Source organism: Leptopilina boulardi, unplaced genomic scaffold (assembly GCF_019393585.1).
Source record: "Leptopilina boulardi isolate dan_hultmark-lab unplaced genomic scaffold, ZJU_Lbou_2.1 LbouV2_330, whole genome shotgun sequence".
In the NCBI taxonomy this organism is placed as follows: domain Eukaryota; kingdom Metazoa; phylum Arthropoda; class Insecta; order Hymenoptera; family Figitidae; genus Leptopilina; species Leptopilina boulardi.
Window position 1 is genome coordinate 2487265 of NW_026137897.1, and position 16849 is coordinate 2504113.

The following is a 16849-nucleotide window of genomic DNA, read 5'->3' on the forward strand; positions in this document are numbered from 1 at the left end:
TTGGAAAACATTTTTTAAATTTAATTGAATTTTCAAAGATTTAAAATTGAGAATTTTGAAATTAATTGAAACTTTAAGTGTTTTGTAATTAAAATTTTAGATGATTTCACTAAAAATTTATTAGAAAATGCGGACAAAATACAATAATTTGAAAATCATTTTTAATTGAAAAATGGTTTCTGATAGTTGAATTTTCAAAGAATATTATTAAAATAGTTAAAAATAATTGAATTTCCTTAGAGTTATAATTGAAATTATTAAATTTCAAAAAAAAAAATTTTCTATGGAAAATTTTAGAAATAATTAAATTTTAGATGCTTTTAAATTTAAATTATTGAAAATTCAATTAATTTTGAATTCAAATTTTTAAGAATAATTAAATTTTATTTGATTTTAAATTTGGAAAATACATGAATTTCAGTTCATTTTGAATTGAAAATTTTGGGAAATAATTGAATTTTAATTGAAATTTTGGATAATAATTCAATTTTAGTTGATTTTTGATTGAAAATTTTAATAATAAATAATTTTGAGTTGAAATTTTTGAGAATAATTGAATTTTATTTGATTTTTAATTGAAAATTTTGAAAATAATTGAATTTTCATTGATTTTGAATTGAAATTTTGGGCAATAATTGAATTTTAATTGAAATTTTGGTTGAAAATTTTGATAATAATTGAATTTTTGCTGATTTTTAATTGAAATTTTTTTAAATAATTCAATTTTATTTGATTTTGAATTAAAAATTTTTGGTAATTTTTTTTGATATTTTTTTAAAATTATAAATAATTGTTAAATTTTATAAAAATTTTAATTGAAAAATAATTTGAAATAATTGAATTCATATAGTTGAATTTTCAAAGAATATTATTAAAATAGTTAAAAATAATTAAATTTCCTTAGAGTTATAATTGAAATTATTAAATTTCAAAAAAAAAAAAAATTTTCGATGGAAAATTTTAGAAATAATTAAATTTTAGATGCTTTTAAATTTAAATTATTGAAAATTCAATTAATTTTGAATTCAAATTTTTGAGAATAATGAAATTTTATTGGATTTTAAATTGAAAATTTTTGGGAAATAATTGAATTTTAATTGAAATTTTGGATAATAATTTAATTTAAGTTCATTTTTGATCGAAAATTTGGATAATTAATTTTGAATAGAAATTTTAGAAAATAATTGAATTTTATTTCATTTTAAATTGAAAACTTGGTAAATAATTAAATTTTAAATTGAAAATTTTGGATAATGATTGGATTTTTAATTGATTTTGAATTAAAATTTCGGGTAATAATTGAATTTTAGTTTATTTTGAATTGAAATTTTTTGAAAAATAATTCAATTTTATTGTGATATTTTTTTTTAAATTATAAACAATTGTTAAATTTCATAAAAATTTTAATTGAAAAATAATTTTGATATAATTGAATTTGTGATGTATTTCATTAAAATTATTAAAAATAATTAATTTAGTGAAGAATCATTTTAGTTCAAAATTTGTTAAATAATTGAATTGAAGAAGATCTGAAGAAGATCTACATTTTATACTAAAAAAAATGTATTTTATTTACATTTTTTTCAAATGTAAAAAAAAAATGTCGCATTTTATTAAAAGAAGTCGATAAAAGTCGTATTTTTGAAAAAAGTCGGAAAAAGTCGTATAATCCGAGGCCTGTAAACATATAATTTTCATTATTATCATTTAATATGTAATAATATTCTAATAAATTAAATTATTATTGATAATATTAATCTTTAATTTCTTTATAACAAACAATTAAATACTGAATTTGGCGCGCTTGCACGCGTTTAATTTTGCTAGTATTAAAATAATTATTAAAAAATAAATAATAAGAAAAAAGGAAAATAAATCTAAAGTTAACTCTTTTCTCTGAGCATGAGATCTTTTAGAGTGTAGGATAGAATGGATGTTGACAAATTTTTCCCACTATATATCGTGATACTGTACTGCGTGTTACTTTCTCACGTCTTGTTAGACATGTTTAAATTGTCGATTCTTTTAATGAAATTTCTCCTCATGAAGTTTCTATATCACATGTTATAAATAATTTGATTACGTATAACAGTATTACAAAAGAAAAAAAAAATACTTTCCATTAAATTTAGTTGGGGGTTGTGAATACTGAATGAAATATTTAAAAAAAATTAAAACTACAAATCAATTCCTCGAATAACCGTTTTCTAGAATTTTAATTACATTTGAATCTCCATTTGTCGTAACCTCTAATTGCCGCTTAATAATTATTTCCTATAATTTTTACAGCAATATTTGTTTACTATAATTATCATATAAATTTTTATTTATATCAATTGTTATTTATTAATTTAAAAATTGATTTTTCCTAATTATTATTATTTAACATAATAAACATATCCGGTAGAGCCATTTTAGCAGAAATTATAATAATTACTGTAATTTTTAAACCCGCAATGATTTTAACGGATGTTTGTTAAGTCAAATAATTCTATTAAAAAGGATGAAGGCTCTGACATAACCTCAAAAATTCAAAAATAGTTTTTAACATAAACAAAAATTTAATAAAAATTAATTTTAAATTTATTTATTTTTTTACAAAATATTAATAGACTTTGGTACATGACAAAGAATCCTTATAGTATTTTTGAATTCTCTATTAAATTTTAACTCAATCTATCAAATATTTTGCGAGAAAACCTGCGGAGAATATTTACATGTGAAATCACAACAATCACATAACCTTAAAAAACTTAGTTACTACACTTTTTGGACAAAATTACGTTGAAATAAAAAAAAATAATTTAAGTAGGTTCAACCTATTAACATAACCTCAAACTAAAAAATATTTTTTTAACAGAACTAAAAAAATTATTAGTTCGATTAAACTTAATTACGGTTAGAGTGCCGCCATGACAGTTAAGTTTACTGAACCAGGGCCGTAATTTGAATTTTCTATGGGGTACTTTTGTACCCCAGTTGTACTATTTTGAATTAAAAGTGTTTTTTCTTAAAAGTTAGTAAACATTTCTAATTTTTATCCAATTTTCATAAACAATGACTCATTTTTCTCTTTGGAAAATTCTCTACAATTCTAATTTTTTTTTTAAATAACGGTTTTTTTTTAATACAAAAATGGAAATTTCATTTGTTTATTAACTTTTAAACAAATTCAACGAACAGAATTGTAGAAAATCTTTCAAAGAGCAAAATAAACTATTTGTTTATAAAAATTGGATAAATTTAAAAACTTTGATAGATTATTAGCCTTCACCACGCGGTAGAAAATCGTTATCTAAAACAGCGATATGTTTCTCTAAAATAGCGAAAACTTTCGCTATTTTAGTAAAAACATATCGCTGTCCCAGTGAAACTTATCGCTGTTTCAAGTAAAAATTTTTTTTCCATGGCAAGATATAAAAAAAAGGAAAAAATATTTTTTTAAGTTTTGTTAAATTGTTTCTTAAATTTTGCAACTTATACACAACTTTAATGTATATAAAATCAATATATATATATATATTTAGTTTACTTTGCTATTTTAAATTATATGCATTTAAGGTTTTATTTTTCATACTTAGAAAGTTGTTTCACAACAGGTTCTTTTACCTTAAAACACTAGCTTAGAAAACCATAGCAGATTGAACCTTCAATTTTAGCTTAAATTAAAGATTAAACTAATAGATGCACCATCATTGTGAAGATCATTGGTAGCCGTTCTATCGACTACAATCTCTGAATAGGTCAAGGTGTGCCGAGAGTTGATCTCAGATGTTGTAGCCGAAAGTTTATATACTTTAATTTAAGATAAAATAAAAGATTCTATAACTCACATAATTAAATACTTAAATATTGTCAACAATTTGAGATCGAAAGGTTAAATTTTCTTTAAATTATATCTAAGTTCGTTTATGTATAGCAGAAAACACAAAAATGTAACAAAATCGAATTTAAAATTTCTTATTTAGTGAATTTTTTTTCGAATCTCTGAATCTTAAACTGAAAATAAACTAGATTAAATTGATTTTAATATATGTTTTTGCATAAATCTCGAAATGGTATTTATATTTTACTGCAGCTATCGTGTGCTGCTGAGGTTATTTCTTTGTGTGCTCATTATGCGACCAACCGCTCATGATTCGTTTAATTTTTTTGCATTTGTAATTTAATGGTAATAATCCACGACATATTTTAATTTAACATTCAATTGAGAGTTTAAAACTTTAATTTAAAATTTATGGACAAAATTTACATAATACGGCAACATTGCCTCTCACTTAATATATATATATCTATTATACAACTTAGGGGATGAAAAATATAGATGCTCTAAAAAAATCTAATTTAAAAATTTTTATCACAATGACAATTTTTTAAATTCGTACTGAAATCTTTTCTTCCTGTTATTTGGAATTTATAGATAATTCATCATTTTAAGAATTCTCATGAAAATTGGTGCAAATAAAAATTTGAACAAAGATTATGCTAATTGAAAATTTTAAATAATTGTATTTATTTTTGTGTACCGAAAAAGGAAATTTTTTAACCACGTGCAAAATTTGCAGGAAGCATTATACAGGGAAAATATAAGCTGATGCAATGAAAAAAATGAAGCTGAGAAATTCAACTACCGTTGGGTAGTTGACTGGAAAGTAATAAAAGGAATTTTTTCAGTAAGTCCTAACCCTATTTACGTTAATAGTTTAAATATTTCAGGGTGTCTGTAAAATTTTCCGGATATTTTCCGACTACCAAATTTTCGAATTACTTGAATTATTATTATTATCTTTTTTCAGGTTTTCTTACTATATCACTTTTAGAATTTTTTTAATTCAAAGAAAATTTTCTTTGCAACTAAGAAGCTTTTTTTGTTTCAAAGAAAATTTTAAATCACAGGAAATTATAAGGTATTAAAATAAGCTGCAACGCTTATTATTTTAATCCAATTTTGCTTATTTTAATACCTTAATGGATTAAAATAAGCAAAATTGGATTAAAATAATAAGCGTTGCAGCTTATTTTAATGCCTTTTAATTTTTCGTGTTTGTAATGAAAGAAAACAAGTAAAAGCAATTGGTTTCATTAAATCAAAGAAATCTTTTCTCTGGGTGAGTAAAAATTATTTTGTCATTGAAAATAATTAAGATTAATTCAAAGTAGATTTTACTACTTTTAAGTGATACGACGACATTTTCTAAAATAGAATTAATACTCTCTAAATCTGAATTAGTAGTTTTCTACTAATGAATTCGTATTCGTTTAACAATTGAATTAGTAACAGTTTTGACTAATTTGTAGTAAAAACTACTAATTGCTAGTAGAAAGCTACTAATTCATGGAGTAAATCGGCTTACTAATTTGAAATAGTAAAAGATACGACTTACTCCATGAATTAGTAGTTTCCTACCAGCAATTAGTAGTTTTTTAACTAAAAATTAGTCAAAACTGTTACTAATTCAATTGGTAAACGAATATGCACTCTTTCATTAGTAGAAAACTACTAATTCAGATTTAGAGAGTAATTTTGTAATCTTAATACTCTTTTCAGTTCAATTATTTTTAATATTTTCGTTAAATTGAAAAATAAGAATTTAAAAAGATAAAATATTATCTTATATTACAATATGTAAAGTAGTAAATACTACTTTTACATTGTAAAATTATCTGTCAGATGAGAATATCCTCAAGTTACATCTACTTAGAATAATTTTTATTATGAAGAGTGTGATAAATTTCTAGCTGATTCAGATTCAGAGAGAAAAAATAATAATTCTAGTTGTAGTCAGAATTTTTATGTTTCTATAGAAACATATGTGTAGAAACTTTTGAATGATAAAATCTATTATTTTCTGATTCCGTGAATATATATATATATATATATATACCAAAAGAGGGTTTTCAAGAGAGCTTTGTCTTTGATGGGGGGGGGGGGAGAATTCTGAGGGCTGTGACCCCGTTTAAAAGTGATGCTGTGACACTAACTGAAGGTGGGGCCGGAAAAACTTCTAAAAAGAGCGTTCACAACTGACGTAATAACATATTTTCAACCACTTTTTTTTAATGCTCATATACTCCCTCAACGTATTACGTAATTAGTGAATGGTTTCTGTCCAATTATAGAACTTAATATTCATGGTGCGAATGAAAAATAAATTTAAACCAAAAGTCAAAACAAGATTTTCCTGTAAACAGAAAATTAAAAGGCATTAAAATAAGCTTATTATTTTAATCCAATTTTGCTTATTTTAATATCAAAATGGATTAAAATAATAAGCATTGCAGCTTATTTTAATGCCTTTTAATTTTCTGTGTAGAGTTTATAAGTAGCTTTTAAAATTTGCTAAAACTTTCAAAATTTTCAACTTTTGGTTTTAATTTTTTTTATGAAATTTCTAAACAAAGAAAATTGTAAAAATTAAATTTCGATTTTGTAATAAATCTAAAACTAGAAATGGAGAATTTTTTCCTAAAAATTTAGAAGAAAAATTTATCAAAATACAGTGAATTATTTTATATATATATACGCTATGAGGTAGTTAAGAAAGGCCTGTGTAGTAGGATGGTGCGATAAACTGGATAAACTTTCTGCGTCATATAGGGCTATAGGCAGAATACTTGTACATAAAACAGCAATGCAGTGTTTCTCTCTGCCATAGCAGAGGCGTGGCAACGTCGCTAGAGCGGGTGTGCGTCCTGACTGAGTCCTGCTATGGTGGGGAGTGTGGGAAAATTCTCATGCCATGGACTACGGCAAACCATTGACTCTCAACTTGAGGAGTCACTTTTTTTATATACAATTGTATTAATACTACTTCCTGCTTTCACAAATTCAATATAATTCAATTATATTTTAAATTAAAATTATTTTTTTTTCAAAAAAAATATTCATCCAAAGCGTTTTTTTTACAATCAAAAACTATTATTTTAATATTTATATTTTTTTTATATCTTCATTAACAATAAAAAAAAAATATATTTTAAGGGAGCCATTGATAAAATTTTTCATTCTTTTTAAACCCCCTAAAATAGATTTATTCCTAACTGAATAGACCCCTTAATACTTTGGAACAATTTTCCGGATGATTAGAAAAACTCAATTTGGAAAAAAATATTTGAAATTTTAAAAAAAGATATCTAATTTTTGGAATTTGAATCAATTTATGGGGGAATAGAAAAGTAATGCCATATAAGACATTAGTTTTTTTTTGTAAAGGATAAATGTGAATCCCTGTTAAAATGAGAGCCGCCATTTGTTGGGGCCGTCAAAGCAAAGAGAAGGTTAACGCAGACTCTCGAGTCCCCACTTAAACCCACTGAAAGCACCGGGTGGTCACGACCATACCACGAGGGTGCATAAAGCAAAATTATTTGCTTAAAAGCAATATAATCGCAAGGACGGCTTCTCTTTTGCAATGCACTAATGAATTATATTGTAAAATCAAATATGCTAAAATATTTAAATATTATTTTCGAAAAATTATTTATTATTTCTTATTGAAATCATCAATTTTTACGGAAAACTCCATACAATTCCGCTATTTCAATGTAAAAAGAAATTGCTTACGTATACATTTACTTTATATAGCAAATATAACAAAATACATGCCCTTAAGGTGTAAAAAAAGGCCAATTTTTTTTATTTTTAATTCTAATTAGTTAATATTTTAATTTAAAGAACTGTTATTAAATTTTAAAGAAATAAATTTTTTATACGAAAATAAATCTTCACCTGAAACAGCGATAAGTTTCACTGAAACGATATGTTTTACTAAATCAGCGAAAGTTTTCCCTATTCTAGAAAAACATATAGCTGTTGCAGATAAATTTTTTTTTTCCGACAAATTTAACTGTTTTTTTTTTAAATTTCTGCTAACAATTCAATTTTTAAAATTCTTTTTTGAAACTTTTTTAAATAATTTAATTTTAAAAGAAATATATTAAAATTATTAAAAATAATTCAATTGCGAAAGAATTATAGTTTTCCTCTTTTCCGAATCTTCATTTCTTCGAATTCTTAAAATTTCAAATTTTCATTCATTCAAAGAGAGCAATTTTGGCGCGAATTTTAAAAATAACCAATCAGTAATTATCAAAAGAAAATGAATTTTAAAATTCGCGCCAAAATCGAATTTTTTTAAGCGGAAATATTAATTTTTTAAACAAAAAAATTTTAACTACTAAATTTTTCAAGTTATTTTTGTAAATAAAATTATTTTTCACTTTATCATAAATTTTTAAAGACAAAATTCATTCATAATAAATATTCTACGTTTTTTTTGAATTTTCCCATAAATACTTGAACCCCTCTAAGATATATGTATGTATATTTTTTTTTAAAAAATAAAAAAAATTATTGTAATAATTTTTTTTGAAATTATTTTAAAATAAAAATGTGCAAGCACGTTATCTCTATTGAAAATAATAACACATATATCTGAGGCAAAGTGCAAATTATGCAAAACAGTATACTTATAACGAAACAATAAAAAAAAAAAAAAATATTCTTCCAAAGAATTCTTTACAGAAAGGTTTCAAACTTTTTTTGCTTTATTGCTCCATTAAAGTAACCCATGCATAAATTGACAATCTGGCCCCAATATTCATCCAAAGAAATTTTTTTATTTTTAACGCAAATATATCGAGTTAAATAATAATAATAATAATAATAATAATAGTAATAATAATAATAATAATAATAATAATAAAAGTAATAATAATAAAAATAATAATAATATATTTATCTTAGAGATAAATATATTTTTTTTAATTTTCTTTAATACAAATAAAATTCAATTTATTGCAAATAAAATTTTTATTTTGAACCAAGAAAAATTTATTTTAAATTTATTTCCAACTGAGATAAAAAATATTTTTTTCTATGGGTGCAGATTAAATATATAGGGAACCCATAACTTAAATCAGGATGAAATCGGGCTTCTTCATTGTGACAGTGTGTGGCAAAGATCAGGTTCTTTTGTTTCATACGGATTTTTGCGCAAGAATAAAAGAGGCCCAAAAAAGAAGAATATTTTTTTCTGCGGGGTTTACAGGATATTAAATTTCAACGCGCCTGTGAAAAGTAAATTTTATCAAGACTTTATACATTTTGTCATAACAGATCAAAAAAGTTAAAAATCTAATATTTTTTGAAATAATTCTGTTTTTTTTTTTTCAAAATTCGGTAGTACTAGACTTTTTCTGAACGAAAATTCACTCACATTTTAAGTTTCGCATTGTTCCCGAAGCTATTTTTAATTTAATAATAATAATAATGAAAATAATAATAATAATAATAAAATAATAATAATTTGAAAATTATAAAAAAGGATTTGTAATTCCTTAACTTGAGGCAGAATTTAAAAAATAAAGAAGACAAGAAACTTAAATCCACCAAGTGCCCTAACTTCCGTTTCCTGTTCACTTCCTTAATCTTGGCATCATCAAAATAATGTTACCATTTGCTATTATTATTCTCACATTACATATTTAACTAAACATTTTCTATTTTGTGAACATATCTACCAGTTCTACTATCCACCTTTCACCCTGTCCATTTTCACTCAAAAAAACCCGCATACTCTCTCTCTCCCTCTTCATCCAACCCCTCCCCTTCCACGCCTTTCAAATACATGTTCCCAATTCTCAGTCTCATGCCTATACACACCCTACATAATCTTTCTTGATCGTTTATCCAATATTTACACCAACTCACTCCCTCTCTTTCTTATTCTGAATCTCAACACCCTATATGCCTTTTCTTTTCCTTTCTAATCTTTAATAAATAATTCGGTATCGCCTCTCCCTCTCTCTTTCTCTCTTCTTATGACAAACCTGCAACCATTCAGAGTTGGGTAGTAACTATTTTTTTCGCAAATTGAATGTGTCACATTTTGGACGTTTTACTGTAAATTTATTCAAATTGAGAAAAAAAAATAGTTACTACCCATCTCTGAATGGTTGCAGGCAGAGATGGGTAAGTGTAACAAATTCGAGATTTGCTACGTGTTACCTACATGAAGTAACATATATGTAACAAATTTTAACATTTTGGACGTTTTACTGTAAATTTATTTAAATTGAGAAAAAAAATAGTTACTACCCATCTCTGAATGATTGCAGGCAAAGATGGGTAAGTGTAAAAAAAAACTCGGAGATTTTCTACGTGTTACCTAAATGAAGTAACATATGTAACAAATTGTCGCCAACTTCACAAACGTGAAACAAATGACATAATTTTAATGCATGCATTAAAACTTTAATAGAAACGATCTATGAATATTACTAAATTTAAGGAAATTTAATTGATCAATCCTTATGTAACTTTAACCATATTTATTCAAGGGAACAACGATTGACATAAAATTGCAACGGTACAACGATTGAAAATTCAATGAAAGTGTAATCTAAAAAAAAATGTCTAAACTTACTGTGATTCGATATACTTTTGGGTAATTTCATTACATGAATTATGAAAAATTCAAGTATGATATTACAACGTAATTTTCCGGTTTTTAATTATAAAGAATAATTTTTTTTTCACTTTCTCCATGCCAAAATTAATTTTCTTTTGCATAAATAAATACCTTGGTTACTAAAGATTATGAATCCATAAAAAAAATTTCAGTTCTAATTCCGTCGGAATCCCATCGGAAATTCTTTGGAACTCCGATGGAATTCCGACGGAATTACGTTGGAAGTTCCTGCGGAATTCTGATAGAACCTCCAGGGGGCAATTCCGATTAATTTTTTCAAAATTTTTAGAGTCAAAATTCCGTCAGAATCCCATCGGAAATTCTTTGGAACTCCGATGGAATTCGGACGGAATTACGTAAGGAAGTTCCGGCGGAATTCTGATAGAACCTCCAGGGGGCACTTTCCGGGGAATCTTTCCAAGTGGGATTAGAATGTAAAAAATTGTAATGGGTTATTCCACGGGAAATTTTCATTCAAAAAATTTTTTTTTCGAATTCTATATGAAAAATAAGAAAATATCTATTTTTTTATTCGATAAAAATGAAGGAAGTTATGATTTTTTGAAATTTAACGTCATCAAAGGCGGTGTATTTTTTGGAATATTTTTTTATTGTACTTAATGAATAAAATGTTATGCTGTGCACTTTTTCTCAAATTTTTCAAATATGTTCTCAAAAATAACGTACCTATAACGGAAGTAACAAAAAAGTTAGAATTAAATTTAAAAAGTGAGTTTTCTCAAAGATAGACCCGATTTTTAAGCTAGACGCAAAGATTTATAGTATGTATTTTTGAAAATTAAAAAAAAACAAATGAAGGATAATGAAAAAAGGTGATTTGACTCATTACCTAAATTCATATATATATATTAAATTAAAATCCGTTAATGACTAAATGAAATGAAATAAAATTAAATGTATATAGAAAGAAATTTTGAGTTGTTGCAATTTCGTCAACACGTGGTAAAAATGGAAAAACCCAATTTCTCCTCAATGTTGAGAATTATTGAAAAACTGACAAAAACCAATCCTGGTGTTTAATTTTATAGGTTATATTGCACGTATGGCAAAACCATTTTGGGGAATTCCGAACTTGTGGAAAAACTGGCAAGGATCATTTCACAGCTTTACTTTGAATGGGGCTAAATAGGAAAATTTCTGCAATGGAGAATTCATCCACTTCCTCTACCTCTCTACCATTTAACTTCCGCACTTCCTCTTTCTTCTCTTTCTTCTCTCTCTAAATCATAATACCTTCATCTTTTGCAGACTCACAACAAATATTTTTCTCCTATAGGTTTCAAATTCACTCAATAACAATCTTATCCCTCTCTCGTCATCAATCATTAAGAGGCCAAGTTTCACCAACTCCGGTTAAAAAGTTAATCAGCGATTAAAGCTAATTTAACCGATTAAATTGGCTTTAATCGCTGATTAACTTTTAACCGAAGTTGGTGAAACTGGCCCTAAGGGGCGATACTTAAATTAAGTGCTCTTTTTTGGAAATTTGAATCCTAGACATTAGCGCCATTTTTTTACTGTGTGTAACAAATAGCTTGACCCTAATGAAGCGTTACGTAATTTAAATATGGCCCCTAAGTCCGTATAAACTTGCAAGTACATCCTTCCCTTTCTGAATATCACCTTTTCCTGTCCTTACTAATTTCATCTCAAAGACAGCCATCAGCAGGTTAAAGATCGGGTTCAGTAGATATCTCTGATTTAATCCCCTATCTTACTTACTCTTCTCTACTCTTAAATTTTTCTACACAATATAGATGTAATTGTTTCAAAGTTCGAATTAGTTCAATATAGTCACTAAAAAAAAATTATCCTCTAAATTTAAGGATACGTATATCTTCTTGGCGCATTTAAGAATATTTTCCATGCATTTTATTCTTACAGTTAGAAATTCTTAAAAATAAGAAACACTTCTTGAATTAAGATTTTTTTTCATCTTGCCTGTAAAATATTTCTTAATTTAAGAAGTGGTTTCTATTTTAAGAACTTCTAACTGTAAGAATAAAATGCATGGGAAGTATTCTTAAATAGGCGCCAAAAAGATATTCTTTTTAGAATATAATTTTTTCAGTAGCGCGTTAATCGTATTAAATCAACTTTAACTATATATAGAAAAATTAAAGAATTGAATATTTTCTAAACTTTATTGGGTTTAAAATTAACTTCGGAATTTTTCGAATATCATTTTTCTGATAAGTACATTTATATTTTTTGAGGCGAAAAAATAAGCTCCAAAACTCAATTAGTAGAATTTACATTTGACAGAATTTCGTTATCTAGAATTTAAATTTAGCCGACTTTTTATTTAACAGAACTTTTTGAAATAAATGTCTGGCAGAAAATTTTTCGCGCTTATTTTAAAATTAATCAATCAGAAATTATCAACAAAATTATGATTGGTGAATTTTAAAATAAGCGCCAAAATTATTCTATCAGACATTTATTCGAACAAATAAAAATTCTGTAAATGAAAATTTCATTTGGAAAAAAATAAAAATTCGGTTAAATGTGATTTCTTATAATAATAATAATGAAAATTTGGCTAAAATTAAATTATATGTAATTATTCTGTAAATGAAAATTCTAATAAATTAATTTTAGAGCTTATATTCTGCATAAAAATAAAATTCAAAAATTTTCATTTAGTTAAAGAGCTAATAATTCGGAATTTTTTTTTTTTTAATAATTATAACAGGTTCTTTAATCTGCTATGATCTGGATCCTCAATTAACTTTAAAGTGAAATTCGATACTATTCATAAAGCCGATAATCAGATTGAAAACTATTGCATAGGCGGGTTAATAGAAAATTTAATAACTTTTAATTAGAAAAAAAATCTTCTTTCAATTAGGCTAATAGAACCAGATATATTTACGTTTAAAACCACTTTTATTCATAATAAAAAAGAAGAAAATATGTATATATCTTGAAAGTAATTTTTTTTATTTTAAACCTAATTTAAATAAGTTTTATAAAATATCTGTATGTTTAAAAAATAGTAAAAAAAAATTTAATATTAAATTTCGTATTAAAATTTTTTTTTTTGGTTTCAGTGAAGTTAGTAAAAGTTATAAAAATCGTAAATAGAGGAAAGCAAATAGTAAATTTTTTTTTATGTAAATTTAGTCATATAAACTCAGTTAAAATAAAAAAAATATCTTATTCTTTCAAAATAGGCAAACAGCAATTTTATAATAACTCTAAATTTTCTTTAGGGTTCAATAAACTAACATTAAAAAATGTTCCATTGCTTAATTTAAAGAAAAAAAATATCTACGGAATATTTCATATTTCAAATCTTCAAAAAAAGAAACAAATTTCAGCAAAAAAAAAAAAAAAAAAAAGAAACTTATCTTTAAGTGCGGACAGACAAATACCAAACCAATGTGTCATCAACGATTATTTGTCTGAATTCGAGACTTTCTTAATAGTTCAGGTTATAGTCTGAGCAGAATATTAAATATAATATGCGTTATCAGTTATTTTACATTACTACAGAATTGCTTAATAAATTTAAGTATTTATTACTTGAATAAAAAAATAATAAATCAAATTATTATTACTTTTCTAAAATTCTTATAAAATTTTATGTATACTTTTATTTATTCCATTTAAATGGATTAAGATGTTTTAAAATAACATGTTTCTACCCTTTTAGATCCTCTTTAGATTTACATTCCTTCTCTAAATTATAACAGATATATTTAAATTTAAAAAAAAATTACTTAAAAATACTTTTTAAAAAAAACAGATTGAATACGAAAGATAAATTCTCGAAAGGATGAATTCGTGTTAGAAGATAGGTTAAAAGGAGTTAGTAATTTTCGGAGATTTGAATGCGTGTAAATGAGAAACAAAACAGGTGCTCTAGAAACAACAGGTTGCGTTATTATTTATAGAAATCTGTTTCAATTTCAAAATTCTTTTTCCTTTTCCAAAATATCGTTTAGAAAAACGATAAATGCACTGAAAAAACATAACTATTAATTATATCTTCTTGGCGCTTATTTAAGGATATACTTTATACTTAAATTCAGTATATACTATTCTTAAAATAAGTCTATATTCTTAATATTAGAAATATATTATTAGTATATTTTCTTATAATATATTTCTAATATTAAAAGTATATTCTTATTTTAAGAATAGTATATACTTAATTTAAGTATAAAATATCCTTAAATAGACGCCAAGGAGATATACTTAAATTTAGATTTACGTTTTTTCGGTGTGTGTGAATCTGACAATTTAATTTGTAATTATTCTATATAAATATCACAGAAAATTAAAAGGCATTAAAATAAGCTATGCAACGCTTCTTATTTTAATCCAATTTTGCTTATTTTAATACCAAAATGAATTAAAATAAGCAAAATTTTGGTATATTAAAATAAGTAAAATTGGATTAAAATAAGAAGCGTTGCTGCTTATTTTAATGGAATTTTAATTTTCTGTGTAAATACTGGTTCGGAATAAAAATTTATGTTTAAGAAATAAACTTATTTATGTAGAAGAAATAGGAAATTCAGTAATATTATTTGAAACTTACCATCTGGGCATATGCACTCGTACTGAAAGGGTTCCAGAAGATGACAAGAGCCTCCGTTCAAACATGGCGAAGGATCGCAAGGTATGTATTCGTTTTCGCAATTTTGCCCTGTATATCCACTGTCGCATACACATCTGAAAAAATAACATTTTAAATATCAATATTATTCCTGAATTTATAGTGGTTTTAGAGTCCTTTAAATTATTTTTAAATTAGATCACGAAATAAAGTCAAATTTCATTTTAAATTAAATACACTCGAGTCATTTATTTTTTTTAACTAATACACGGAAAACAAAGAAAAAGTAATTCTTACTACTTTCGGAGTAAAACGGGAACTGTCCAAAGTTTCTGCGCATCTCTGGCAAATTTTACTCCAAAAATAGTAAAATTTACTCTGGAAATAGTAAAAATTACTACGGAAACAGTAAAATTTACTACAGAAATAGTCAATTTTACTATTTTTGGAGTAAAAATTGTCAGAAATGCGCAGAAACTTCGGACAGTTCCCATTTTACTCTGAAAGTAGTAAAAATTACTTTTTCTTTTTTTCCGTGTATAAATTCACGGAAAGGAATAAAGTAATTTTTACTACGTAAAATCTGAACTGTCCGCAGTTTCTGTCAATTTTTACTCCAGAAATAGTAAAATTTCCTCCGAAAATAGTAAATTTTACTATTTTTGGAGTCAAAATTGACGGAAACTGCGGACAGTTTAGATTTTAGGTAGTAAAAATTACTTTATTCCTTTTTCCATTTTTTTCCGTATTCTTTTTAATAAAAATTTATTATTAAAGTTATTCAATTGTCTCGTGTTTCCGAATTGCAATAAAACAAATGTTGTCAATTTTTAATATATGTATACACTTAAAAAATTATATTCTAATTTTAAGAATATATCTTCTTGGCCGCGAAATTAAGAATATTTCACGCATTTATTTTATTCTTATAGTTAGAAATTCTTCAAATAAAAAAACAATTTTTAAATTAAGAAATATTCTACAGACAAAAGAAAAAAAAAATTTTAATTTAAGAAGCGTTTCTTATTTTAAGGATTTCTAACAATAAAAATAAAGTTCATGGTAAATATTCTTAAATGCGCCAAGAAAATATGTATTCTTAAATTTAGAGGATAATTTTTTCAGTGATATATGCTATTATAAACCATTTGAAAAATGAACAAAAAACGCTGTTACCATTATTTGCCAATTTCATCAACATTTAAGAGAAAAGAATATTAATAATTTAGAGAATTCATTCAACTCTCTAAATCTGAATTAGTAAAATAATAATAACTAATTTTAAATAGAGGTCGTCCATAAATTACGTCACACTTTAAGGAGGAGAGCGGGGGGTCAGTAAATTTATGATAACCAGCAGAAAAAATGGCGCTAATGTACGCAATAGTTTGTGGACATGGGGGAGGGTCAAACAAGGTAAAAATAAAATGTGTGACCCCATATGGGCTGACTTTTTTTGCTATCAATTAGATGAATTTTACTGTTGAATTAGGAAAATAATTTTTTTTTTTTTTTGATAAATCGTTAGTAAATTTTAACTAATTTATAGCAAAAAGTCATTATGGAGTCTTTCAAATTTTTAAAAACATAAATTAACGGTTTATTCTAAAGAAAATTTTACTGAAGCGAAAGAATTTTTAAAATCGAACAAACATTTATTATATTTTTAAACTTTTGAGAAAGAAAAATCTATAAAAAAGTTTCTAATTTAAGGTTTAAAAAATTTACAAGACTCCTTAACTAACTAATCTGTAAAAGAAAGTACTAAAACAGTACCGATTTTAGATAT

General features: G+C 24.8%; 1 protein-coding gene across 2 annotated transcripts in view; it reads right to left on the bottom strand.

The window, feature by feature from the left end:
* Positions 1 to 16849, bottom strand: part of LOC127285077 (neurogenic locus Notch protein) — a 54488-nt gene that overhangs the window by 19871 nt on the left and 17768 nt on the right. For both annotated transcript variants that reach the window (XM_051310884.1, XM_051310885.1), the window contains one exon: positions 15043 to 15176. In XM_051310884.1, coding sequence (XP_051166841.1) covers positions 15043 to 15176 — 134 coding nt within the window. The remainder of the gene's footprint in view (positions 1 to 15042; positions 15177 to 16849) is intronic.